Genomic DNA, 26368 nt, shown 5'->3' on the forward strand with positions numbered 1-26368 from the left:
TTGTTGGGTTTGTTTTTTTTTAATGTGAAATCCCTGTGCTTTACAACTCTGGGAAGCTGAGATCTAGTGAAGGTTAAGTAGTAAGTGACAGGATTTGGGTTTGTGACTCCAAATAGAGCTTTCTTCTGCACCATACTGCCTTCAATCCTGACACTTCAGTGATGTTGAGCAAGCAGACCTCCCAGAACCTCAGTTTCCTCATCTGTAAAATAGGGATGAGAATCCTTGTACTCTTTTAAGATTTGTTATTATACCAGATAATGTCACTGAAGCACAGCCTGGGACAGTCACACATTGCTTTTTCCTCTAGCCAGACTGACCTCCTGAAACCTGCCCCTTGGCCTCTCCTTGAGGGTATCTTTTCCTCCTAGTGAAAGGTGAACCCTAGTGGTTCTGCCGTTTGGCCCTCAAAGGAGCTTAGGTGGGAGTGAGTGGTTGCTCTCTTAGGCAGAGGGAGTGATCTGATCAAACCCTGACCTTATCCACCCACAACCCACAGAGTCACCTTGGGACCAAGGCTTTGGCTGATTCTAGAGCCTGTGACAGCTGTGACCCCTGGTCTCCAGGCCTAGTTTGTGTTCTGATTGCTTCCTAGGAATTCGTTCTGCCCTCTTCCAACTAAAGGAAGAGCCTTTAGGATCCAATCTAATTTTCCTTGGGTGAATCATAGCAGAAGGTGTGTAGGGACAAGGAAAGGAGTACATCATTTCCCAATCCATCCTATGAGAAAATAAGCCAGATGAGGCAGTCTCCAGTGGGAGAAGGTCCCCTGGACTGAGTCAGACTAAAGGCTCAGATCTTTGCTGGGTTCCTGACCTGTGGTGTGGCCCCCGGGCATCGTTTAATTTCTCCACCTCAGCGACTTTCATTTATGAAATTAGGGTTCTACCTAACAATATTGGAACTTTCCCTGAAGCTCTCACTCATTTTTGCTATATTAAATGTATTTGATGTTCTCATGAATATATTTGTCATCAATTTTAATTTATTTTATAATATTTAATATATTTTCTACATGTATATATAAATGCATGTACACACCCATGTATACATAGAACTATGCCTGTTTATGTGTGCACATATATGCATATATTATACGTGTGTGTATGTATATGTAATATATCCATATAAATGGATCTCTATCTGACCTAGGCCAGTTTGTCTCTCCTTAAAGCAGCCTGGTGGCTCTCTTCCAAGAGGGGAAGGGGGCTCACCATATTTGTGCCCTATTTTCACTAACTCAGAACACCTTAGCCTCCCCAGAGCTGGGGCTTAAAGCACCTACTGGCCTAGGCAAGGTCCTCATCCAGCAGAATTCAAGCTTGGGCAATTGATCTCATGATGGACTGTAGCTTCCATTTCCTGGGAACAGTGAGGGGGCTCATCACTGGAAAAAAAAAATATTAAAGTAATAAATAATATAAGAAATATGATACCAAAATAAATAATATAAATACTAAATTATAAAGTGATGTATGATCATTCCATGCTTACAACTCTGAAGCAGGGGGCATTCTAACCCAATTTTACAGATTAAAAACAACAGCCGCCACCAGAAACTTGCCTGGCATCACAGCAGGTAAGCAAATAGGGTGAGATTTGAACTTGGGTCTTCATGATTCCAACCCCAGCTTGCTTCCCACTACAATAGAATTGTCATAGAAGTTGTGGAGGGAGTTGGTTAGGGAAGGGAATCTACACCAATGAACCCCTAGCTGTTTTGAAGTATTGGTACCTTCAAGACAAAGCCTTCAGATACACTGAGTGTTCTAGGCCCGAGGCCAGCTGGAGGCAGGGATGGAGAGGAATTAGGAGGAAAGAGTCCCCTGTACTCATGGGACCTCAATCAGAGGCTGAAACATACCCAGCCAGAGCTGGACCTAGAGGGGGCTGATTTAGTCCTGTATAATCGGCTTTATTCCATGAGGAATTCCAGACATGAAGTCCCTCATTCCAGAGCTGGGCTAATCCATCCCCTGTTTGTTTCCCATATTATCAGCCTGAAAGAAGGTGGCATGTTGGGGGGAAGTGGGTTTAATGTAGAGTCCCAGACCAGTAGCAGGCTCTGGATCTGGCACAGCCTTTACTAACTACATTCCTGGTCAAATTACTTCCCTTCTCTGTTTTCTCTGTAAAATTGGGGTGATGGTGGTGGTTCTTGCCCTGTTTTATGTTCTGAACATTTTGGTAATCTGGTGAAACCTGTGGGCAGATTTCAGAATAAAGTTTTTAGGTTTCTGATTAAGATTTTTGACTTTTCTGGCCCTTTCATCTCTGACATCCTAGGTTCTAAGGACCCTCTCAGTTTTGACACTTCTAAGGGCCCTCCCAACAACTGTCAAAATCTGTTTCTGATTAATGGGATTTCTAGGCAGGGCCCAACCTATAAAAGCATGGAGTCCTAGCTGAGATGAGGCTTAATCAGATCTTGACAGATTTTCTCTCTGAAGGCCTTTCTTCTCTCTTCTCTATTTCCCAGTACTGGCCCTTCTTTGATCACCTTCTTTCCTTGACCTGAGATCACAACCCAGTGGGGAAAGAGAATTTAAGGAGAGGTAGAGTGTCAAGATATTAAGAGACACCTGTTACTAAGGCCCAGCAAGCAAGCTGTGCCCTGAGCTTGGCAAAACAATGATTCTTCAAGCTCACCCTCTGGATGATCTCACTTTCTGGAAAAATCACTAATTACTGTATTGCTTTGACCAGCACAGATGTTTTCTACCCTTGGACAAGCACAGGACAAGCTTGAACAAGCACCCATCTTCTGGTCATCAAATTCTGCTGTGAATCAAACTTGGCTCATTGTCACTGTTACCCCTCACTGTCAGGGCTACAGCTTAGCACAGAGCCGTAGGCATAAGTATCTGAGGTCTCCCTACACTAAAGCAGGTCCCACCATGTAGAGGCAGGGCCCTGTCGTTTGTGTCCTTGTGTGGAGGCTGTTTCCCTCACTTTGAAGTTAAACTTCTGTTGGATTCCTGTCTCTAGCCTGTTCTGTTCAGCTCTGGCCATCCACAGGTTAGAGGCTGGTTCTGTCCAGCTGGCAAGAGGTAGAATAGGCCGGTGTGTACTCAGATGGCCTGTCCACTTTCCCTTGTACTTAAGGCAAGTTTTATACATCCTTATTTGGCGGACACCCCCGTGTAGGCACCATCCAGGAGAAGGGCAGAAGAGAGGAAGGTAGGATCCTGGGGTTAGCCAAAAACCACACCCAAGCTTCCTCTTGGGGACTGATCCAATACCCCAGGGCTTGGCAGTTTCTCCAAAAACTGCTGTCAAGAGATAGATGAGAGTCCCCTGGGCTCCGGGCCCAGAGCAAGCAGTTCAATCCTCAGAGGGCATTGCTCAGCTGTGCTCTGGTGGGGAGGGAGAAGAAGCTCTCCAGGGAGCCAGAAGGCCTGAATTCCAGGCTGTGCAGTGCCAACAACTCACTCTGTGACCTTGGGCCAGGACTTTCTCTTCTCTGGGGTCACAAGTTTCCTCATCTTTAAAATGGAAAGGAAATTCATAAGGTCATAGCCCTGGAGCTGGAAAGGAGCTTGAGAGTTTGTCTAATCCAGTCCCTCATTTACAGATGAGGAAACTGAGGCTGTTCTGTGCACTTCAGAAGAAGGGTTTCTATCCAGCTCCTCTGACTCCATACTCTGTTCTTTCTGCTGAACCACACTGCTTCCCTTAAGTAGTTCCTGGTGGCCTCATTCCTCCACCTCCCTTCCCCTTCTAGTGTCCCACCCGCACCCTGCCCCCCCCAAATTATTTGAAGACCCACAGTCATAGTTCATTCATCACACCCAAAAAATGTTCCCTGATCCCTCTTCTGTGTTTGGCCAAAACAACTCAGGGCTCCTGGAATAAGATGTCACTTCCTGGCTGCAGTCTGGAAGGGCTTCCTGTAGAATCTGGTGCTGAATGGGAAATAGCTTTGGGAAAGTCAAAAGCGCCCTTAATTCTGGTCTGAGCATCATGCACACATGGTGCTTTGGTCCAGATCCATCTTCCCTTCTCCAAGGCTACCTGTGTCCAGGTCTTTGATGGTCCCTGTGGGCTCTGGGGCTTCCCAGGCTCGCATCTCCCAAGAGTCCCAAGGCTCACAGGTTTCTCATGTTGAGGCCCAGTTGATTCCCTTCTTTGGGTCTCAGTTTCCCCATCTGAAAAGTGACAGGTTTGAAGTAGATGATCTCCAAGAGCCCTTTTGTCTTTGATGGTCTATGGTCTGTGTCTCCAGTTTGGCCTTTCCAGTTCTCCCTTTATCTGCCTCCACCCAAAGCCTACTGGACACTGGTCTGTCTCAATGGAGCCTCTGATGGTTGGGAAGCTGTTGACTGGTCCCCTTTCCCCTCTGCTCTGTGCTGAGCTACCTGCCCACCTTGGGAGTTAGCAGGCAAGGTGCTGAAGGGCACACTACAAACAGAGATCAGGTTCAGGGGGAAGGGGGGGGTAGCCCCTTCCTTTGCCTCATCAGACAGATGAACTAAGAGGCTCTGGAGCCAGGACTGTCTATCACTAGCTCTGTTCAGCCTCGCAGGCACTTTTCCAGCTCTGAGTTGGCTGGCTCAGCCACCCCAGGTGTGAGCAGATGTTTGGAGGGGGAGAGGTTAGGAAACACTGAAAAAGCTTGGGAGATGTTGGCTACCTCCCTCCCGCCCCACACCAGCCCAAGTATGAATTGGATCTAAGGATTGTTACAGTGAGGGCAGAGGCAGATGGTAACCATTTCAGGAGTCTTCACTAAAGCTCTCTTCCCTGGGAGCCCAGGCAAGTCACAATTCCTCTTTGGACCTGTCTCTTCAGATGTAAAATGCGGGGGTTGAATTAGGTGGGAGATAAAGCCCCTCCAAACTCTGAAAGTTTGTGTTCTAAGGTCCCTCCTGGCTCTGACGTATGTTCTAAGTATTTTCCTTGATTTGACATTCTCTATCCTAAGATCCTTCCCATCATTGACACTCTGTGCTCTAAGAGACCTCCCAGTTCTGACACCTTAGGTTCTAAGGGTCCTTCTAGCACTGACATTCTATGTTCTAAAGTCTCTCCCCATTCTGACACTAAAGTCCCTCCTAACTCTGACACTATATTCTAAGTCCCCTTCCAGTTCTGACATTCAGTGTTCTAGGGATCCTCCCAGCTCTGACATTCTCTGTTCTAAGTGTCCTCCCAGCTCTGACCTTTTCTGTTCTAAGGACCCTCCCAGCTCTGACATTCTGTGTTCTAAGGACCTTCCCAGCTCTGACATTCTCTGTTCTAAGGGCCCTCCCAGCCCTGACATTCTGTGTTCTAAGGGCCCTCCCAGCCCTGACACTATCTGTTTTCAGGGTCCTTACAACTCTGCCACTTTAATGGTTCTTTTTTTTTTTTTTCTTCATACCTTCTGGCTCTCATTCCTCTTCCCAGGAGGGGGCAGTGGAGACACATGGAGAGGAACACAGTCTCCTCATAGAATCCACTCATACCTGGGATATTGGGGTTCACACAGAACCGTGTTACCCAAGACTCTGGGCAGGTTCTGAACCAGCACCTTCTCCTTCCATCCCCTCATCCAGTCTTTAGCAAGCCCCAAGAGGTGGGAAGGACCCCCCCAGGGTTATTTTCCCTACAATCTGGATGAGAATGAACCACAGAGAAAGGAAGGGCCTCACCCAGGACCAGAGAACAAGTTAGTGGCCAAATTGGCCCTTGGACTTGGGTCATATGCCAGTTTCCTCATTGACTTTTAAGGTCCTTTCCAAATCTCTATCCCTGGAACCTGCCCTGCTGGCCTGGTGTGGAGCAAAAGGGCCCGAGCCATCCTGGGAAAAGATCCCCTCCAGCAGGGACTTTGGTGGTGTAGACAGTTAGGCAGGCTCCTGGAATCCCTGAGGTAGGGGAGCAAGGGAAGAGGCCAGTGGTCAAAGTGGCCCTTTCCTTGACCCCAAGTTCATGGATGGGAATTTCCCATTTCCCGGTTTGGTCTGTTTGCCAGCTTCCCACCCCATGCCCCCTGCCCCACACACACCTCCAGCCACGCCTGGATCTGTTCTCTAGAAATCCCTGCCCATAGGGATGGATCCCCAGAGTATGGAGATAGAAGAAATCTCAGGGCATTTATTTCTTCCTTTTCCCCTTCGTCTTACACCACACCACACACACACACACACACACACACACACACACACACACACACCAGTCTCCTCCCCCCACCTCTTCCTTCAGGCCTGTGTGTTTCAACTTCAGGACCTAAAGGGTGCCTGTCACTCCGCCTCCCCTCAGGGAGACACCCTTTCCTCGGGATGTCATGAGTGGGCAGGGCCTGAGTAACCCCTAAGAAGACTAATAAAGCTCCGTGGCCCTTTCCCTTCCCTGAGTCCTTGGGATTCCCAGCTCAGACTTCAGCTTCAGTCCTATTCTCTGCAGGCTGTTGTGTGGGAAGGCTGTTAGCCAGTAAGACAGCTTGTATTTACTGGCCTCAGAGACAAGTGGGGGACCCCAAAATCCAACCTTCCCCACATAAGGGCACTCCCTTCCCAAAGCTGACAGATTGGGAGCCAGCAAGGTTCCTAGACAGGGTGCGCTGAGTAGTGTCCAGGACTTGGAGAGCTGGGAATCAGGGAGGGAGCTCTTTTGTAGGGTGAGAACTCTGGGGTCCTTGTTTTGAGGTGGGTCTTTAAGCATCCTTCCTCTGGGTCAGCTCAGGGGAGCCCCTTAATCAGGCAGAGGACCCCCCCACTCTGCTGCCTTTCCCCTTGTTTCTCCCTGTTTACTTTCTTTGGGCTGATTCTCTCTGCTTCCTTCCTGCCAAGTCCTTAGCCAGGACAACCAGAGGGGAGATTGGACTTTGAAGGCAAGAGGTACAGACAGGGAAAGCAAGAGAGCCAGGAACCCTGGCAGGGGGGCTGGTGGGGATGGAGGCTTGGGCCCCTGAGCGGCCTACCTTTGGCTTCTGGGACTACGGTGTCTTTGGTCTCATGCTGCTGATCTCCACGGCCATCGGACTCTTCTTTGGGCTGGCCCGGGGTGGGCAGAAGACCGCAGAGGACTTCTTCACAGGCGGACGGCAGATGGGAGCTGTGCCTGTGGGCCTCTCACTGGCAGCCAGCTTCATGTCGGCCATCCAGGTGCTGGGAGTGCCTGCCGAGGCTTACCGTTATGGGCTCAAATTCCTCTGGATGTGTCTGGGTCAGCTGCTCAACACCCTTCTCACTGCCTACCTCTTCCTCCCCATCTTCTACCGCCTGGGCCTCACCAGCACATACCAGGTAACCAGGGAGGGCTGAGAGATCCCTGGGGGATGAGGCACACTCTTAGAGACTGACTCACTCCCCTCCCCACCTCACTCCCCTACAGCCAGCCACCTTCCTTGGCCTCCAGGCCTGACACCCAGCCAACAGTGCTGTGTGGTGAGCCCAGCCTACACTCCCAAGAGGGTCTGGAATCAGTGCCCATGTGAGGGTTAGAGTGGGCGAGGATGGGCCCTAGAGATTGCACTGGAGCCCAGACAGGCAAAAGAAGAATGCTCCCGGGAGGCAGAGGGACCCCAGAGGTCAACCTGGCTTTGGATGTCTGTGGGTGAGGCATCAACAGTCCACACACAGTCCACCCACCTGACAGCATCCCCTGACTCACACATGAACCCCGTCAGCCCTGGGTATGCTTGGACTCAAGGGCAGGGAGAGGGAAAGCTCACTCCATGCATATATATGGACACATGCACGGGAATCATTGGTTTGTCCTGAGGGCTCTGTGCGGGCCCAGGGAGGGGCTGGTGAAGGGAGGGTGGGACAGGGATGTGGCATGATGTATATGTCTTTGTGGATGTGTGCACAAGGGTGTGAGAAGCAAGCTAATGGTGACCTGGGTCAAAGCCAAGAGCCAGGACATCTCAGCTCTGTCCCTCGCTGGGTAACCTCAAGCAAGTCTGCCTTTCTCTGTCTCAGCTTCTCCCTCTATAAAATAGGCTTATTTGGGCACTTAAAGGTCTCTGGGTTCTGCTGTTCCAGTGCAGAGGGGTAGAGAGCTGGGTGGATGTTCTTTAAGGGAAGGCAGGCCATGACGGCCTTGGGGCCAGTCCCAGGGTGGCGGGGAGAATGTGACCTTGGCCTCCCTTTCCCCTCGCAGTATCTGGAGCTGAGATTTAGTCGCTGTGTTCGTCTGTGCGGCACTATCCAGTACATCATCGCCACGGTGAGCCGCCCTCCGTCTCCTCCCTCCACATCCCTAGCCCCAAACCTACCCCTTTGCTGACTCTGCCTCCTGAACTTTTACTCCTTGGTCTCCCCAGCTGAGTCACTCCAAGTCCTACCAAGTTGCTTCTGGATTCCCCAGTGGCGAAAAGGTGTTCCCGGCTTTGGGCAGGGCCAGGGAAGTCCCAGGGAAAGTCTACCACTTAGAGGCTTCTAAATGCCTTGGAGGCTGAGGCCAGGACAGGTTAATGAAAGTGGGAGAACCAGAAGGGATCGGGAGTTAGGACAGAGGTTGGGAAGAAATTCCTGTGTGAACATGCCCTAGGCCCCCAGGGAAGACCAAAGGAGGTACTCCTCACCCCAGGCCCACTTTGTGCATGAGGACTGATGTTTGACAGAAAGGTCCCTGATGGGAGTGGGGGGAAGGGAAGGATGGAGTGGAGTCATTCCATCCAGTCCCCATTAGGCATAACTGGGACTCATTTCCCTGCCTTCCTGGACAGATGCTATACACAGGAATTGTCATCTATGCTCCTGCCCTGATTCTCAACCAAGGTATGACCCAGACCTACATGGTTCTGGAGGAGAAAGTGAGGCTGGTGACTTTGCACAGGCCTCTCCTGCCCTCCAGAAGACCTCAGATTGAGAGAGAGATATGGCCCTGCCCTTAGGGAGTCTCCAGTCTGAGGCGTTACATGGCCCTAATTTCAGGGGGCCCCAGTTTGAGGGGAGACACAGCCCTGGCCTCAGGGGGCCCCCAGTTTGAGGAGAGGCATGGTCCCGCTGTCAAAGAACCCTTGCCTGAGGACAGACGTGACCCCTAGCTCTGGAGAACCTCCAGTCTGAGGGGGTGGGGGGACATGACCTCTTCTCTCCCTCAGACTGTCTGCCCACTGTGGCTCTCTTGCTTCCAGTAACAGGACTGGATATCTGGGCATCTCTCCTTTCCACTGGTGCCATCTGCACCTTTTACACCACTGTGGTAAGCATCCCCAGGGGACCCAGCCCAGCCCAAAACATGGCCCTGATCAGTCCAACCTCCTCCCCACTCTGCCCACCTCATGTTGGTCTATTCTTCTCCTCCAAATACTTGGGGCATCTTTGGTGTCACCAGAGAAGAGGGGCCTGTTGTCAAGAGACATCGGGGCTCCTCAGTGAGCCCAGCCTGGTACTTAGGAAACCTAGGCTTTAGTGCCTCTCTACTTCTGACTGACTGTGTGACCTCAGACAAATCTCCTCCTGTCTCTGAACCTCAATTTTCCCATCTGTAAAATGGAACTAAAAACCCTCCCACTTCCCTCTAAGGACTGTCACAAGAATTAGAATAAATAACACATGAGGGGAAATAGCCATTTGTAAACTGAAGTTGGATTAGATGAACTCAAAGGTCCCAGTTCTAAATCCCGTGTAAAGGATTATCAGCAAGTAGGTCAGAACATTTCAAGGGCCATGATGCTGGGCCTTCAGCTGGGATACCAATGGTCAGGGGCTTCTTCATAATGATGGATTTCTACCAAAGTGTGACCTCCTTCCTCAAGCTGTTCAGGCCTATGCCCCCCTCCCCCCATGCAGACAAAGGAAGGAACTGAGGGGCATGGCCATTCCTTCCCTCTAGGAAGACCCTGGGCTGTGCATCCTCTGACTCCTCCCACCTCTGTCCTCCCATGTGCACCTTCTTCCCCAGCAGGTTTGGGATATTGAACAAGCCTTATCTCTCTCCCCTCCTCTTTCCCCTGCCCTACAGGGAGGCATGAAGGCTGTCATCTGGACAGACGTCTTTCAGGTGTTTGTGATGCTCTCTGGGTTTGTGGCCATCTTGACCCAGGGCACTCTTCTGGTCGGTGGTGTCCAGCGGGTAGTGGACATTGCCCACAATCACTCCCGGATCAACCTGTTTGAGTGAGTGTTCATTCCCCTTACTTCTAGAACCCTTAATGCCAATGAGGAAGGTGGTGGGAGTGAATCCCACAAGGAAGAGAGGAGTTGAGGGACAATTCGATTCAATAGCTGGTTATTCATCCAATCTACTGCCAAACGACTTGGCTCAGCACCCCTGTGACTTCGCAGACCAAAATGCCCTTGCTTTTAGATGCCATCTCCCTCCATTAGAGTGGGTGCTCCTTGAGGTCACAGATTATGTCTCTCAGTAATTGCATCTCTCCAGTGCCTGGCATGCAGTGAGCTCTTAATAAATCCCTTTTTATTCCCATTCATTCATTCATTTCATTTCATTCATGCACTATATAGTGCACCCCACACTGTGTGATAGGGAGACACAACAGTCAACCTCCCCTCAAGGAGTGTACAATCTGCAGCTGAGAACATGTAGATGGAGAAATAAATATAAAGTGATTTTTTTTTAAGTGTGAAGTAAATTTGTCAGGAAAGGCTTCATGGAGCTGTGGCAGGTGGGCTGAGCTTGAAAGGAAGCTAGGAATTCCAAGAGGTGGGAAGTGAGGACGGAGAGTATTCCAGGGAGTGGGAATGGGCATGGGCAGAGCAAAATTCATAATGGACAAAGCCTGTGCAAAGACACATGAGTGGAAGACAGAATGTCTTCTATGGAGAACAAGTTGGCACTTGAATGTAGAGTAAAGGGGAGCCATGGAAGCTTTTGGAGCCGGGGAGTGACACCATCAGTCTTTTGCTTTAGGGTTATCTGTTTGGTAACCGTGTGGAGGATGGATTCCAGAGTGGAAGTTTGTTTTATTTTGTTGTTGTTTTAAACTAGAAGTTTATTGTAATAGGTCCAGGAGAGAGGTTATAAGGGGTAAATGTGATGAGCTGTGCAGATGGAAAGGGAGAGACGTAAGAGATGTGGAGGTGGACAAGGCAAGTCCCCATTGACATGTACAGCACCTCCCCAGCCAATTTATCTCTGGGAAATAGAAGAGTTTTGGAATCTACTGACAGAATCCAGCAATGCTGGTCTTGGGGTCTTGGAGGGAGGAGGAGAACATGGAACCCGTAGATCGAATGGAACAGGGGAATCCTTGGAGAAGAGAAGGGAAAGTTAACCAGCTTCCATATTTAAAATTGTTGCTTATGAGAAGGATGTGGGATATACCCACGGCTTCAGCTGTTCTTTGTCCTTTGTTCCCCAAGAGCACGGACCATGACATCAGGAAGGTGATGCCATGACTTGCAAGTGAATTGGATTTAAGTGAAGGAGGGCTGTGCAGTCAACCAGCCTCACTTTCTCCTCCAGAACCATCTGGTTCCTGTGGCCAGATTATAGATCAGGATGACTGGAGATGACCCTAACATGGCTTCATGTTTTAAAAGGGAAAATTATTCCAGGTATCAGAATGTTCTCAGAGAACATGACCACCACTGGAATGCTTATAGAGACGTTGAATTTCAATAGAAATGGATCCCAGTGGCAGACTATTGATTTAAAAAACCACAAACTAACCTTATTTCTATTGAATTGTACTTTCATTTATTTTTGTTAGACATTTCCCTGTTAGATTTTAACCTGCTTTGGGTTACACTCTGAGTTTGGAGGGCCTCTACTCCAAGGGATCTGGGATAGGAGTCAGAACCAGTGTCAGAGAGGAAGAAGGAGATGGTTTGAGGTTTAGCATGAGGATTAAGGAATGAGTTTGGGGCTGGCAACCAACAATGGGGAAGAGATTAGTTTGGGTTAGGGTTAAGTAATATTTAGAGTAGGAATCCTTCATCTTTTTGTGCGTGGACACCTTTGAAACCTATGAAACTCTTCTCAGAATATATGGCTTTAAAATTCATTATTGAAGCAAATACTAGGTTTCAGTTAGATGTTAGTGAAAATAAAAATGTCATTTTGGGGGACATCCAAGTACACAGACCCTCTGAAATCTGTGTCACAGAAACCCCCTGATGTAGAAGCAAGCTTAGGAAATAGATTTGAACCCCACAATTCAGTTCAACCAACATTACAGTGTGGTAATTTACCTCTTGGAGCTTCTGTTCTACTACAGGATGCGGTGTGTACAGATAAGAAAATATGAGATTGTCTGAAGAGGGCAGTCAGGGGGATAAGGCTACCTGGAGGAGGGGTCCCCTCAGCTGAGCCTACTATGTGCTAAGTACTAAGGATGCAGTGATAGGCAAAAGCTGCCTCTGCCCTCAAGAAGCTCATATTCTAGAGCCTGGGGGGGGCGGTAATGGATAGAGAACTGGAGTCAGGAAAACCTGAGTTCAAATTTAGCCTCGGACATTTACTGCATGAACCAATGCAAAGTCACCTAACTGGTGTTTGCCTCGGTTTCTTCATTTGCAAAATGGAGATCATAATAGCAACTCCCTCCCAGAGTTGTTGTGAGAAGCAGAATATTTGTAGAGTGCTTCAGGAATCTTAAAGTGCTATGTAAATGCTGTAAAAACCCTAAATTCCAATGAGGAACATAAAGTTGGACTGGTAGGGAGCAATGTCTGGATCCAGATTGTAAAGGTCTTTAAATTCGGGGGTGAGGAATTTAAATCCTTGGCCTAGAGGTAATAGAGCATCACTGATGATTTTTGAGCACCACCCGGACTAGTGACTTAAGAAAATTAGTTTGACCTATCAGAGGTGAAGCAAGGACATCGATTTGCCCCATTATTATTTGATAGTGATGTAGAAACCCCAGCTATAGCAAAGACAGAAGAAAAAGAAAGGGAACAATAAATATAGAGAGAAGGCAAAATTATCTTTGTAGATCACCTGATGGTTTTTAGAGGATCCTAGAGATTCAATGAAACAATTAACTAAAATAATTAGCCTAAGTAAAGTTTCAAGATAAAAAAAATAGTCCTGGAAAAATCATCAGCCTCTCTTTAGATTAATAACAAAGCCCAACAGGGGGAAGATAGAAAAAGAAATTCCGTTCAAGATTATTTTGGCAGCTGCATAGCGGATGGTTTGGATTGTAGTGGGGAGAGGTGGGAAGCAGTGAGTCTGAGTAGGAGGTCAGTGCAATAACCCAGGAGACAGGAGATAAAGGTCCAAACCAGCTTTGACATTTGACTAAGGATAGGTTGGCCCCAAACTTCACATGGAACAGGACTAAATATATGTTTTGACCATGACCTAGTTTTGACCTAGAAGGACAAGGACCCAGCTGAGGCAGAGACAGTGGGGCACAGTGGACTGAGTGCCAGATCTGGCTCAGATCCTTCCTTTGATACTTTACTAGCTGTGGGACTCAGTGAATTCCTTAAACTTTTTGTGCCTCAGTTTCCCCATCTGTTAAATGAGGGGGTTGGACCCAAAGGCCTCTGAGACCGCTTTCAGCTCTGAGTCTATGATCCTATACCCAGTAGAGCTGATATTTGATGCTGCTTTAGGATCTTGGGGGCTAGAGAAGGGGCCCCAGAAAGACCTGGATTTGTCCAGAGCCCTTGCCTGGAGGCTGCCTCTGTTTAGAGGCAGTCCCTGGGCTCCATGCCCTGCTCCCCTCTCAAGCTTCCTAGTGAATAACTCTGAACCTGCTCTCGCCCCATCACCCATCCTTCTCCCTACAGCTTTGACCTGGACCCAAGGAGACGCTACACCTTCTGGACCTTTGTGGTGGGGGGTACCCTGGTGTGGCTATCCATGTATGGGGTGAACCAGGCCCAGGTCCAGCGTTACGTGGCCTGCAGAAGTGAGCGGGAGGCCAGACTGTGAGTGCCTGGGTCCAGGGCCTTGGGGTCAGGGGAGGAGAACAGGGTCACAAAACACCCAGTTATTTGTTGGGGCAGCTCTGATTGTCAGGAAATTCTCCCTTATATTTAGCCTAGATGGGCCTCTTTGCCACATGGCCCCTTTGTAACAAGACCTGTCCTATCTCAGGGCCAAGTAAAACCATCCACGTTCCTTTTCTGTTCAGATCCTGGCAGGAGACAGTCATGTCCTCCTAAACCCAGGTCTCTTGGTCCCCATCTCCATCCTTCTTTGTCCATACCCTCCTTCCTTCCCCCCTCTGGCTCCCATAGGGTAGCCTCCCCAGCCCCCTGGCCACCGGCTCTTGCTGACATGCCCACTTCCCTCTCCAATGCCAGGGCACTGCTGATCAACCAGATGGGTCTCTTCCTCATTGTGGGCAGTGCTGCAGGCTGTGGGATCATCATGTTTACCCTGTACAGAGACTGTGACCCGCTGCGGGCTGGGCATATCTCTGCTCCTGACCAGGTAAACTCTCCTGGAGAATGGCCCAGTCCCTGGGGGCTCTGAGGGGGAGCACCTCAGAGGTGAAGAAATGCCCAAAGCCAGGGAGGGCAGTGGTCATTTATAAGGGGGGGCCACTGGAATGGGAAGATTTTAAAAACACAGAATGTCAGGGCCAAAGGGCCCTTAAAACAAGAGCTAGTAAATGTCTGAGGCCAAATTTGAACTCAGGTCTTCCTGACTCCAGGCCCAGAGCTCTAACCACTGCACCACCTTGCTTCTTCAAAGTCCCTTCCCATTCTAGACCCCATAATCCTTCCTTCTTTCCTTTAAGTCCCCATTCTCAAGAGGACAGACAGCTCATCTACTGTGGTGAGCTGTTGAGTGTCAGCTCAGCTGCTCTGGCCAGCAGACCAAAGGGCACTTGTGACCTTAGGCTGCATGCTCCAGAATGAGGGGGGCCTGCTCCGGGCATCCCCTGTCCTGCTCCGATTCCATCTGGGGCATAGAGGTCAGTCCTCTGGTCATCCTTTAGTCAGGAAGGGAGCTTAGCAGGAAGAGCCTGGAGTCAGAGGCCCCAGGCTTCAAGGCCCATCTCTGATGCTAACTGCCTGTGGGACCTCGGGCAAATCACTGTTTCCTCATCTGTAAAATTAGGGTATTGGACTCGATGACCTCTGAGGCTTCTTCCAGCCCTAAATCTCTGATCCTCTGTCAAAGGAAGGCAACCAGGATGTTGAGAGGTCTAGACAGCAAACCGTGTCAGGATCAGCTACAGGGACTGGGCTATTTGGGCTGGAGAGGAAATGTGGGGGATAGGGGGGAAGGGTGGTGGTTCGCATCTTCACAATACAGGGCTCTCTGGGGCAGAGGGAGCAGCTGTTTTCTTCACTTCAAGGTTTGCGTTATCTCACTTGAACCCCATAGCAGCTGGGAGCCTCACTCATTCTCCCCATTTGGGAGATGAGAAAATCGAATTCCCAGAGAGTGTTAGGCCATTTGCCCAGAGAGGCAGCAAGTATCAGAGGCCGAACCCAAAGCTTCCCTACTCTAGTACTCATTCCCTCAAGGTGCCTCTAGGTGCTAGAAGCCTTCTGTGTGCAAACAGATCACCCGGCCTTCCAGCACTGACATTCCCTCCCGGACATTCTAGGAAGGCTTTGTAGAGGGGGACACCCACCTGGTGGGGGGAGGGAGTCCCCAGAAGGCAGATTTCTACAAAGGGCCATTGATTATCATTACTGCTAATTACTGTTATGAGTGCTGGTGGTAATTTGGGCTTGGATCTGTGATTTCACTCCTGCTGAGGGACCCCTGCTTCCTGCTCCATCCATGGGAACCCTCCTACCTCCTCTTACTCTTTGAGTTGGCCGGAACACTGAGGGGTGAAGGGATGAAGCTCCATAGGCTTCAGGCAGGGCCTAGGAGACAGAGAGAGCAAATATTATTACTCCTGTTTCATAGATGAGAAACATGAGTGAACAGAAATCTAGGCTTGGCGCCCAAGGTCCCACAACTATGGTGGGAGGCAGTGTGTGCAGAGCAATGAATCTGAAGTCAAAAGACCTGGGTTGGAATCCAGCCTCTTCTATGTACTAGTTGTGTGTCCTTGGGCAAGTCATTGTTTCATATCTTTTTGTCTTAGTCTCTTCGTTTTTCAAATGAGAAGATCTCCTGGTGCTTATAATTCTGTGATGGCCTCCTCTGGTCCATGGTCTGTCTTTTCCTCATGGGTTTCTCTGAGCCCCATCTCAGAGGGTGCCTTTTCTGACCTTGTTTCCCAGTCTATTATACACAGATTCTATGGCCATAGTTCCCCACCCCCGCCTTGAGTCTCCTTGTTCATCCTGTTCCCCCCAGGAGGGTGTGGGCACACTGTTTAGGGGGGCTATCCTGGGGAGAACAAGAGTCTGCTGTGTGCAGGAGTGGGGAGCAGCAGATAAGCTTCTCTGAGTTCCTCTCCTCCTCTCAGTATGTGCCCTACCTGGTGCTGGACATCTTCCAGGATTACCCCGGTGTTCCTGGACTTTTCCTTGCCTGTGCCTACAGTGGTACCTTAAGGTAAGATCTAATATCCCCTGAGTGGAGGGGGCGCCAACCTTCATAATATACCACAAAACTCCATATAGACAAATACCCTTAAGAGGGTTATCTGCTCAGAATAATGAAGGCACTGGATTCCACCATAGCCTGGAAATTCTGTCCCCCGCTGGGCCATTTCATGTTCTAAAGGCGCTCTCAAGCCCTGAAATTCTCTTTTCTGAAGTCCCTCCTAGCTCTGACATCCTTCGTGCTAAGGGCCCTCCCTCCCAAGCTCTGACATTCGTCTTTCCAAAATCCCTCCCAGCTGTGATAGTCTATATTCTAAGGGTTCTGCAAGCTCTAATAGCCCTCCTAGATCTGACATGCTATGTTCTAGGTATTAAGGGCACTCCCAAATCTGACCTGCTGTATTCTAGGCAGATCTGATATTCTGTGTTCTAAGCTCTGATGTTCCACTGTTCTAGGTACTAGGGGCTCTCTTAGGTCTGATATTCTGGGTTTGGGGTTTTCAGGGCGTTTTTTGTTTTGTTTTGTGGTGGCATTCTAAGATCTGATGTGACTAGTGGACTAGGAAGATATGGAGGGGATGGGTTCCAGATTAGGGAGGGGAGAAGACAGGTCCTGTTCTCACACCCAATGTTTCCTCAGCACGGCATCCACCAGCATCAACGCTATGGCCGCTGTCACTGTGGAAGATCTAATCAAACCCCGGCTACCAAACCTCAGCCCTCGAAAACTGACTCTGGTTTCCAAGGGTCTGTGTAAGTCCTGGGAGGAGGCAGGAAGGGAAAGATGGGTGCACAGGGAGCAAAGGGGCAGGGGCAGACTACCTGTTTAGGCCCCTGCTGGGGAAGATGGTTCAAAACTAGACCATTGGGGGCTTCCAGGTGTCAGCCCCACAAAGCCAGTGTTGGAGACCCCTGACAGCCAACTTGGCCTGAGGCTAAGATGCTAGGGGGGAATCCTAGGGGTCCAGAAGGCCCCTTTCTGATGGGTGACCCTGCTAATGGCCTCTCCTCATCATCTCTGATATTTACCAGCTCTCATCTATGGCTCGGCCTGTCTGACGGTGGCTGCCTTGTCTTCCTTGCTCGGAGGTGGTGTCCTTCAGGTGAACCCCTCGCCCTGGCGATGGTCCATGCCCCAGCAGAAAGAGCTAAACCCTGAGCCCAGCCTTCTTCCAGAGAAGAAGAGGGAGGAGGGAGAGACACCATCCTGTCCATGGAGAGCCAAGACTGGCAGTTAATGTGACCCTTCCCTCAGGGAGTGATTTCTTGTCCATTTTTTTCCCATTTAATTCTCTCAATCATGGGAGGAAGATCATTCAGGATCTATTATCCCTATTTAGCAATGAAAAGACTGAGGCTAAGGGAAGGGGATCTACCTTAAGTCCCAGAGAACCAATGGCAGCCAGGACTAATACCATTCTATTCAATCATACAAAAATTTATTATCTGTTGAAATGAAGACAAGAAGTCTCTCGATTCCGGAACCCAGGCTCCTCCCTGATACCAGGCCCTGCACTTTCTGAGGGCTGAGTCTCTCAGGTAGTGAGGAGGGGGAGACCCAGGTGCAAATTCTGAGCACCCTCTTCCCTCCCCAGGGGTCTTTCACTGTTATGGGTGTGATCAGTGGTCCTCTGCTTGGAGCCTTCATCCTGGGCATGTTCATTCCAGCCTGCAACACTGCGGTAAGTTGGGTCCATGCCCCCAAGTTCTGTCAGGTTGGACAGCACCTTGGAAAGCATTGGGTCCAATGCTCTCACTTGAGAGATGGGAAAACTGAGGCCCAGGGAAGGGCAAAGTCTAGCTGGAGCCCAAGACACTAAACTAAAATCGAGCATCTTACTCTACCCCTCTATTTATCAAGTCTGGCTTCCAAGGGGGAGTTTGAGGGTTTAAGGGTGCCCACACAGAATGGAATGTGCCCGGTAGAAGGTCTCAGGATTAGATCGATCATTTCATCTGGTTCCCTTCTCCTGTGTGAGGACGGGCCATTCATGTCCCCTCTCTGGGGACATGTAAAATGCAGGAGGGGTGGGGGGGGGATGGCTTAGATGACCTCTAAGGTGGCTTGTAGTTTAGAATGCTGTGATTTCTTTTCCAGGGTGTCTTCTCAGGCCTGGGTGCAGGCTTCCTACTGTCCTTCTGGGTAGCCGTGGGGGCCACTCTGTACCCACCAAGCCCACAGACCATGGGTGTGTTGCCTACATTCACAGATCACTGTACACTCTACAATGCCACTGAGGGCCTAAATGTCACTGTGCTCATGGGAACCCTTCCACCAAGGACTGTTTCTGCCCCAGGAGACAGGTGAGGAGAGGAGAGGTGACCCTGCCCTCAGGGAGCACATAGTCTAAGAGAGAGAAATAAAAGATAAAACACCAGTTAAAAGGAAGCTCAGGGGTCATCTGATAGGAGCCCTCTCTCCAATGTTCCCCATACATGGTCTTCAGTCTCTGCTTGGAGACCTTCAACACAACCTACTTCTAGACATGGCCCTGCTCTCAGGGACCTTCTGGTTTCAGGAAAAGACAAAAAAAAAAAATGTTCATTATTGAATTTGAGAGGGAAGAGGCAGAGGATATGTGGGGCTATAAGCCCCAGTGGAATGTGGTCAGGGCAGCACTAGCTGGGCCTGTGTCTTGGGCAATGAGGTGGGTAAGAGGGATGGATGAGCTGATGACAGTCCTCTCCGCACAGGCCTGCCATTGCTGATGACTTCTATGCTATCTCCTACCTATACTACGGGGCCCTGGGCACGCTGACCACAGTGCTGGGTGGAGTCCTTGTCAGCTACCTAACAGGTAACACAGCCTTGGGCCGAGCTTCCTGGAGGCCATGGGGTCTTGGGAGCCTGTTAGAGGTCATCTGACCCACCTTCTGGTGTTGTGCTGATCTCAGCCATCACCCTCCTTCCAGGAAAGGAAGTACCTGAGTTATATGTGACAGGTATCAGTGTCATTGAGTCAGAACTTAGACTTTTTTTGTGTGTCCTGGACCCTTTCAAGAGGTTGGCAAAAACCTGTTTTTAAATGCATGCAGCAAAAATACATAGGATTACAAAAGAAATCAATTGTATTGGAATACATGTCTTAAGAGTTCAACCTTTACCCAGTTGGTCATAAATGGTGTGCTTATGTCAATGGTCATTGGGGTGGTGGGAGGTGGGGAGGGTCTGTGTCTTCCTGTCCTTTCTTCCATTTCAGGGAGCTGGGGCTGCGATTCAGGCTACACATTTTGTCCTTTTCCTCCCTCTTCTACAGGCCCCACCAAACGTAATGAACTGGGTCCTGGCCTTCTGTGGTGGGACGTCATGAAACAGATGTCCTCTGTGGCCCCCATGGCTAAGTCGGTGCCCCTGGAGGATGGCTTGTCTAATTCCAAGGTCAAAATCAGATCCATTGGACAATCATCTGGAACTGTGGTGGTAGAGGGGAGGGGAATGCTCTGGGTCTGGGCCTGGACTGAGGTGCCACAGGCCACCCCAGGCCTCTGGGAAGGGTATTGAATTAGTTCCAGTGGACCTCAGGCTCAAGATCTAGGCAAGAATGAAAATTTCAGATTACAGCAGTACTAATTATACTTTTGTGGCAGCCATCAAAGGGTGTAAGAATATTAGCCATTAATATACAGATCTAAATTCAAGCCTGTTATCAGATGCAGTCAGCTATGGCTCCCCTTGCCTCAGTTTCTCACAGAGACTCATCTTGTGTTCCAGTAGTAGACTACAAGGATGGTGAGGTTCTCCCTAGGTCATAGAAGCAATGACCCCTACCCCTTTCTATTGCTTTTATTCCCCCAAACATATCATGTCACATTGGCCTAGAGGTCACTCAGGCAATCACCAAAGTAGGGTCTGTGTCAGCATCCCAGACACTGCGCTAAACCCTGAGATACAAAAAGAGGCTAAGGACAACCTCTGCCCTCAAGGGATTTGTAATCTAAGGGGAGAGATAAGCAAATAAATATGTATAAACCAGCTACATCTGGAATAGATAGAAAATAATGAAGAGAAAGAAGGGACCAGAAGTAAGGGAGTTGGGGAGGGCTTCCTGTAGAAGATGGGACTTTAGTAGGGACTTTAAGAAAGCCAAGAAAGGCAGGAGGTGGAGATGAGGAGGGGAGAGCATTCCAGACATGGGGAACAGCTTGGAGCCCAGAGATAGAGGGGCTTGTTCATGGAGTAGCCAGGAGGCCAAGGCACCGGATTGAAGGAATGTGGGGAGGCCAAACGGAAGGGAAGCTTGGTGACTAGGTCTGGGGGACATAGGCCCTTTGTCCCTCCACTCTCCCCCTCTCCGATTTTACAATCTCAGTTTTCATATGGTTAATTTTCCACTGTGCTTCTGCCCCGTGGATTCTAGTTTATCCTGATTCTATGGAAACAATCTGGTCAGAGTGTAGGGTGGGGCGGTTTCTGGCCAAAACCCACCACGTGGCTTACTTCTCCCTTGGTGGCCAGGGCTTAAGTCCTTAGAGCTCATAGCCTCCTAGGAGACTAGGAATTCCACCTGACTTGCCTACCAGATAAATACTCTAGCTGGTGACCCTTCCTCTATTCCAGGGGTGGGGAACCTGTGGCCTCAAGGCCACATGTGACCCTCTAGGTCCTCAAGTGTAGCCCTTTGACTAAATCCAGACTTCACAGAACAAATCCAACCTTGAGGCCACAGGTCATGAGGGACCTTTGGAAGGAAGAATTCTGAGAGAGACATATTGGCCATTTCCATAGAGACCCATCCAGACCTTGGAGGAATGAACAATTTGAATTCTATTTACAGTTTCTGAAGCATCTTTCTATCCATTCTCTCTTCTGATTTTTCATAACAGCTTGAAAGAAAGACAGGGCAAATCTTATAGTTTTATAATCTTATAAAACCACACTAGGGCTTTTGGGACACCCTATAAAAATTAACACTGATAGAGGATTCTCAAGACCCCTCCTCAGGGCTGGACCTGTTTCTGATCTTCTTCTCCCTTGCAGGATTCCAATGAGTATCCACATGAGGTGAAGAAGCCCCCAGGTCCCCCATCCTTCTGGCCCCAGGATCAGTTGCTGCAGAAGGAGGCAGAAGAAAGCAACCTTCTTAGGGAAACGGACATCTAAGTCTACTCATGTGCGGACTGAGAGAGAGACTGAAAAACCCAACCTGAGGAGGCTGGGCCAGAACTTTGGCCTGGCCGGTTCTGGACCCGGGAACCTGCTCTCCATGTCTCTGATGGGTCAGGGATTGCTTTATGTTTATGAGCCTGGGGACCTCTGGATCTTCTAGAATGAAGGATGGAGGAGAAAGGGCTGGGCCCTTCTCAACTCACAGATCTTCCCTTGATCTGATTGCTCCTGCATGGGGAGAGCAGTGGTTTTGGGTCAAGTTCAATTTCTCCTTGGGGGAGTCAATATTTGTTGGTGTAATAAGAGGAAGGAGAATATCTTCCTGTCCCCTGAACACTCCATTTATCAACTAGAAAATGGATGGATGTTGGAATGCTCTCCCCCCCTTAGCTTCACACTGGAATCACAAGCTCCTTTTCTAGGCTCAACATTTTCTACGAGACGCCTTTTCTGCTTCTTTCATAGGCCCCCTCCATCCCCTGCACCTTCTCCCAACCCCAGAATCATTTTGTATTTAATATTTGATTATTTGTGTAGAGTTGGGTTTTCTCCTGGTAAAAAGTAAGCATTCTGAGGGCAGGGACTGTTTTGTTTTTGTCCAGGAATCTCTGGGGCCTACTGTGTGTGGCTTGTAGCTGGTGATTAATAAATGCTTGTCAAATTGAATTGAATTGAAATTAATTGAATGGGGCAGGAAGGAAGGAAGGAAGGAAGGAAGGAAGGAAGGAAGGAAGGAAGGAAGAAATGGGGCAAAGGATAGGTGGAATACTGGTCCTAGTTCCAAAATAAGTCACATCTTTGAGATTGTCCAGCCTTATCATACTACCCCATCCCCAGTCCAACCCCTTACTTAAAGGAACTGAATAGAGCCCTGGACCTGGAGTCAGGAAGAATGAAGATCAAATCCAGCCTCAGACACTGGCTGTTTCTCAGTCTCAGACAATAGCTGTGTGGCTGAGTAGTTCACTTAACCACTCACTGCCTTCCTCAACCTCTTCATCTGCAAAATGGGGACATTAGTAATAGCACTTAGCTTCCAGGTTGTTAATGAGGATCAGAGGAGATATTTGGCACAGTGCCTGGTACATAGTAGGCTCCTGTCCCCTTCACAATCCTACCTTCCAGGCAGGCCCTTCCTCGGAGCAGATTGACTTACCCAACCCCAGAGGGAGTCCCTACTAAAACAATTTTCCTGGGTCAGCTCACAATTGCTGACAACATAGGCGTTTACTTTCTGTAGCTGTTTATACTTCATTGTGCTTGTTTATATGTGTGTTGTCTCAGGAAATTGTTAAAAGGGACCTGAGCTGTATCTAGTATAGTTCTGGGCACTTGTTAGGGCTCAGACACTGTGGATGTTAGCAGTCTGTGACCCCATTCATCCTGACTCTCGATGGCACACTGTGGTGCCCTCTCCATGGGGCCTTCCTGAAATGAACTTTCAGCTCCAACTCAGAATCCCAAGGTACAGCTGGACCTAATTTAGCTTTGCTTATTTTGAAGAGTCGAGGAGGTATCTTTATCAGGCTTGCAGCTGGAAAGGGAAGCCCACTGAAAAATAGGAATTTCTAGGATTTTAAAATTGGATGTGCCCCCTTTATTTGGGGGAATTTAAAAAACACATCCATATCTTGTTTCTACATTCATATGCTTTTCCCCTTCTCCATCCAAAAAACTATCCCTTATAACAAAAAAGAAAAAAAAGATAAAATTGGACAAACCAACAAACACAATTGAGTTTTACAGTAAGGGAGTATTACATCTCTTCTTCAGAGCCAAACTTGGTCATTAGAATCATACACATCATTGCATTTGGATACTCTTCTCTTCCTGTTCTCCTGGCTTTACCTGGCTGACTGGTCCTCAGTCTCCTTTGCTCAATCTTCCTCTGGGTCACTAAGTACTAACTATGGATGTCCCACAACACTGTCCTGAAAGCTCTTCTCTTCTCTCTCTATATTATTTCACTTGGTAATTTCATCAGCTCACCTGGGTTCAGTTATCTTCTCTGTACAGATGGTTTTCAGAACCCTTATCCAGCCTTAATCTCTCACCCAAGCTTTATGGTCTCAGATGACCAGCTGCTTATTGGACATCTTGCACTGGGTGTCTCATGAACATCTCCAACTCAACATGTCCCAAGCAGAACTCATTATCTTTCCCTTCAAAGTCTCCCCTTTGAGATGGTTTCAGAAAAACCTGGGAAGACTTCTAAGAACTGATGCAAAGTGAAGTGAAAAGAACAAGGGGATCATCATACATGGTAGCAACAATAGGGCAATGCTGGCCAAGCTGTGAAAGACTCAGCTACTCTGATCAACATAATGATCCAAGGCAGTCCCAAAGGCCGCCTGAAGAAAAATGAAGAAGAAATACATCCAGAGAGAACTGATGAACTCTGGGTGCAGATTGAAGCATATTTTTTTTCACTTTTTAAATTTTTTTTTGCAACATGGCTAGTATGTTTTGCATGACTTCACACATATAGTTGACATATTGCTTACCTTCTTGATGAGGGAGGGATGGGCAAGAGGGAGGGAGAAATTTAGGAATTCAAAAATGTAAAAGATGAATGTTTAAGAGGCAGCTGGTGGCACAATGGATAGAGCACTAACCTGAGTTCAAATCCAACCTTAAACATTTACAAGTTGTATGACCCTGGGCAAGTCACTTAGCCCTGATTGCCTCCAAAAAAGAAAGTACAATTATTTAAAAAACAAAAAGTAACTCTCTTCCCAGATCCTTCCCTATCACTGTGGAGGGCATCACCCAGTTACTAGTCTCCCAACCTCAATGTCATCCTCAACTCCTCACTCTCATCCTGGAACTCAATGAGCAACAATTGCTTTCACCTTCAAATATTTCTTTTCCTGCTCCTTCCCTCTTCTGGCTCTCCCCTCCTGATGATGACAGCCTCCCTAGCTACCTTTTCCAGTATTGGTTGCACTTTCACCAATTCCCACTCCCCTCTCACCACATAAGGCTTACTCACTGGTCAAAGTGCAAGAATTGGAATATTCATTGCTTCCCTTTCCCGTGTTCAAATTCTTTCTTTACCACCACCCCTCAGTAACTCTCTTTCTCTAAGGTTCATTGGATTCATATCTACCATCCAATCTCAGGCCTCAAATCCATTGGTAAGTTGCGGGCTCTCTATGCTAAGCATGTGAAGACTTCCCTTGGCAGAATGGGTAGGTGAGAACAATCTGTTCCGATGGCCCACGAAGGCGTCTGAAGCAGGCGCTGTGGAGTGCTAAGAGCTTGGTCAGATAGCAAAGACTCCGAGGTCATGCCCTGCATCCTGAGCCGTCACCACTCATCCTGAATTTCCTCTTGCCATTGGACTTTGATGACTCAGGAAGAGAGGATGAGGCTGACAACTTTATGTAGTTCTGCCTTGCTTAAATCGAATTCATGTACAAGTCATCACCTCATGACTTCATTGGACCGCTTCAAAAACAAAGGATAAACAACAACAGCACCTAGTCAAAATTCCGGTAACTGTAACCCCTTCTTTCCTCAGTGAGTTTAGTGCTCAGTCTCTCTCCTCTCCAACTGTCTTCATACTTGAGAACTTCAACTCACATACAGACAGATAGACAGATAAAATGATATAGATAGAGAGACAGCCAGATAGATAGATGCCCTTCCAAGCACTAACCTCTCAGTTCCTCAATTTGCTCATTTCCCATGATCTACTCCCCTACCCCAGCTCAGCTACACACAGATAGTCATACGATTTATCTTGTCACCATCCATTCCATGTTCATGGACTATAGTTTCCTTATCTGATCCCAGTCTGTTGCCATCCCACCTCTCCCTATGCTTTCCAACCCTATGCCCTGTTCTTTGTCTTTATCAATCCTTTCCTCTTTCCTAGGCTATCACCCCTATACTGGCTATACTCTCCTCCCTTACCTATCTTGACTCCATTGGTGAACCAATTCAAGTCTACACTGTCCTCTTTAGTCCCTTGACCTCTTATCTCATCACCAATCGTGTCCTGCCAAACCTAAACCTTGGATTACTCACTCCATCTGCAGCCTTTATTCCTATTCATGTATTGCCAAAATAAGGTAGAGAAAGCCATGAAACCATACTGTCCACTACAGATTTGTGTTTCACAATCCCAACTGAGCCCTCACTCCAGCAAGACAATCTAAACCCTCACTCAGTCCATCCATCTAAATGGATGCCTCCACTTCCTTTCTTCTCACTAATAGTATTTAAAGGAGCAGATAGATATCATTCTATCTTGGTAACCCCTCTCTCTGAGAAGAGCAGAATGCCAACCTCTGGCCTCAACCTCCTGTTTCCTGTCTAGGCAAGATTAAAAATCTCCCTCGAAGAAGGGTAGAAATCTAGTCTTGCCTCCCTTCAAGACACATCTAGACAGACCGATGTGGACACATTTACAAATGTCTCTTATACATATCAAATTAGATATTCCCTTAAACATCAATAATGCAACATGACCAAAACTGAACTCATTACCTTTTCTCCCAAACCTTCTTCTCTTCCTAACTTCCTTCTTACTGTGGAGGAAACCACCATCCTCCCTACTTCAGACTCACAACCTAGTGACAGCCTCAATTCCTAATTTTCTCTTGTCCTCCAGATCCAATCTATTGCTAAATCTTGACCCTTTCCATGAGTAGTACACACCACTTCTTTCCATGATATACACCACCTTCTTTCCATAGTTGTAGCGAACTTTCAGAAGTTTCTAGGCTTTAATGAAATGTTCCCGTTCCCTATATTATTATCTGAAAGGCTACAGGGCAGACAAGCAAGAGGATGTATCATGAAGGGAACGTTTTGGGGTCCCCTTAACCTAACTAGGTATATTCCCCTGTCCTATACAGTTATCTGCAAAGGTTACCAGACAGATAGCAAGAGGGCATGTAATCTTTTTTGTTTATGCCTCCGGATATGGTCCTAGAAT

General features: G+C 48.4%; 1 protein-coding gene and 1 long non-coding RNA gene across 4 annotated transcripts; one reads left to right on the forward strand and one right to left on the reverse strand.

The window, feature by feature from the left end:
- On the reverse strand, nt 1–7044 carry LOC138175161 (uncharacterized). Its single transcript, XR_011171915.1, has 3 exons — nt 6905–7044; nt 1286–1387; nt 1–202 (listed from the first exon to the last, which is right to left on the reverse strand). It is a non-coding gene; the product is annotated as an uncharacterized lncRNA (long non-coding RNA).
- Nucleotides 5370–22088, forward strand: SLC5A5 (solute carrier family 5 member 5). 3 transcript variants are annotated; one of them, XM_069105096.1, is made up of 15 exons: nt 5370–7229; nt 8089–8154; nt 8657–8708; nt 9035–9135; nt 9898–10052; nt 13641–13781; nt 14160–14289; nt 16238–16326; nt 16957–17069; nt 17349–17419; nt 17912–17998; nt 18415–18620; nt 19011–19114; nt 19574–19695; nt 21295–22088. In XM_069105096.1, the coding sequence occupies exons 1-15, from the start codon at nt 6876–6878 to the stop codon at nt 21415–21417; spliced, it is 1914 nt and encodes a 637-aa protein (XP_068961197.1). In that variant the 5' UTR covers nt 5370–6875; the 3' UTR covers nt 21418–22088. The 3 variants fall into 3 exon arrangements, with proteins under 3 accessions (XP_068961197.1, XP_068961265.1, XP_068961344.1); XM_069105164.1 differs by having other exon boundaries at nt 5372–7229; nt 9068–9135; XM_069105243.1 differs by lacking the exon at nt 5370–7229 and adding an exon at nt 7750–7872.
- Nucleotides 22089–26368: the final 4280 nt, after the last annotated feature.

The sequence above is a fragment of the Petaurus breviceps genome, unplaced genomic scaffold, assembly GCF_028583685.1.
Source record: "Petaurus breviceps papuanus isolate PSGF00001 unplaced genomic scaffold, PetGlider_PUasm1.0 103, whole genome shotgun sequence".
NCBI classification, from domain to species: domain Eukaryota; kingdom Metazoa; phylum Chordata; class Mammalia; order Diprotodontia; family Petauridae; genus Petaurus; species Petaurus breviceps.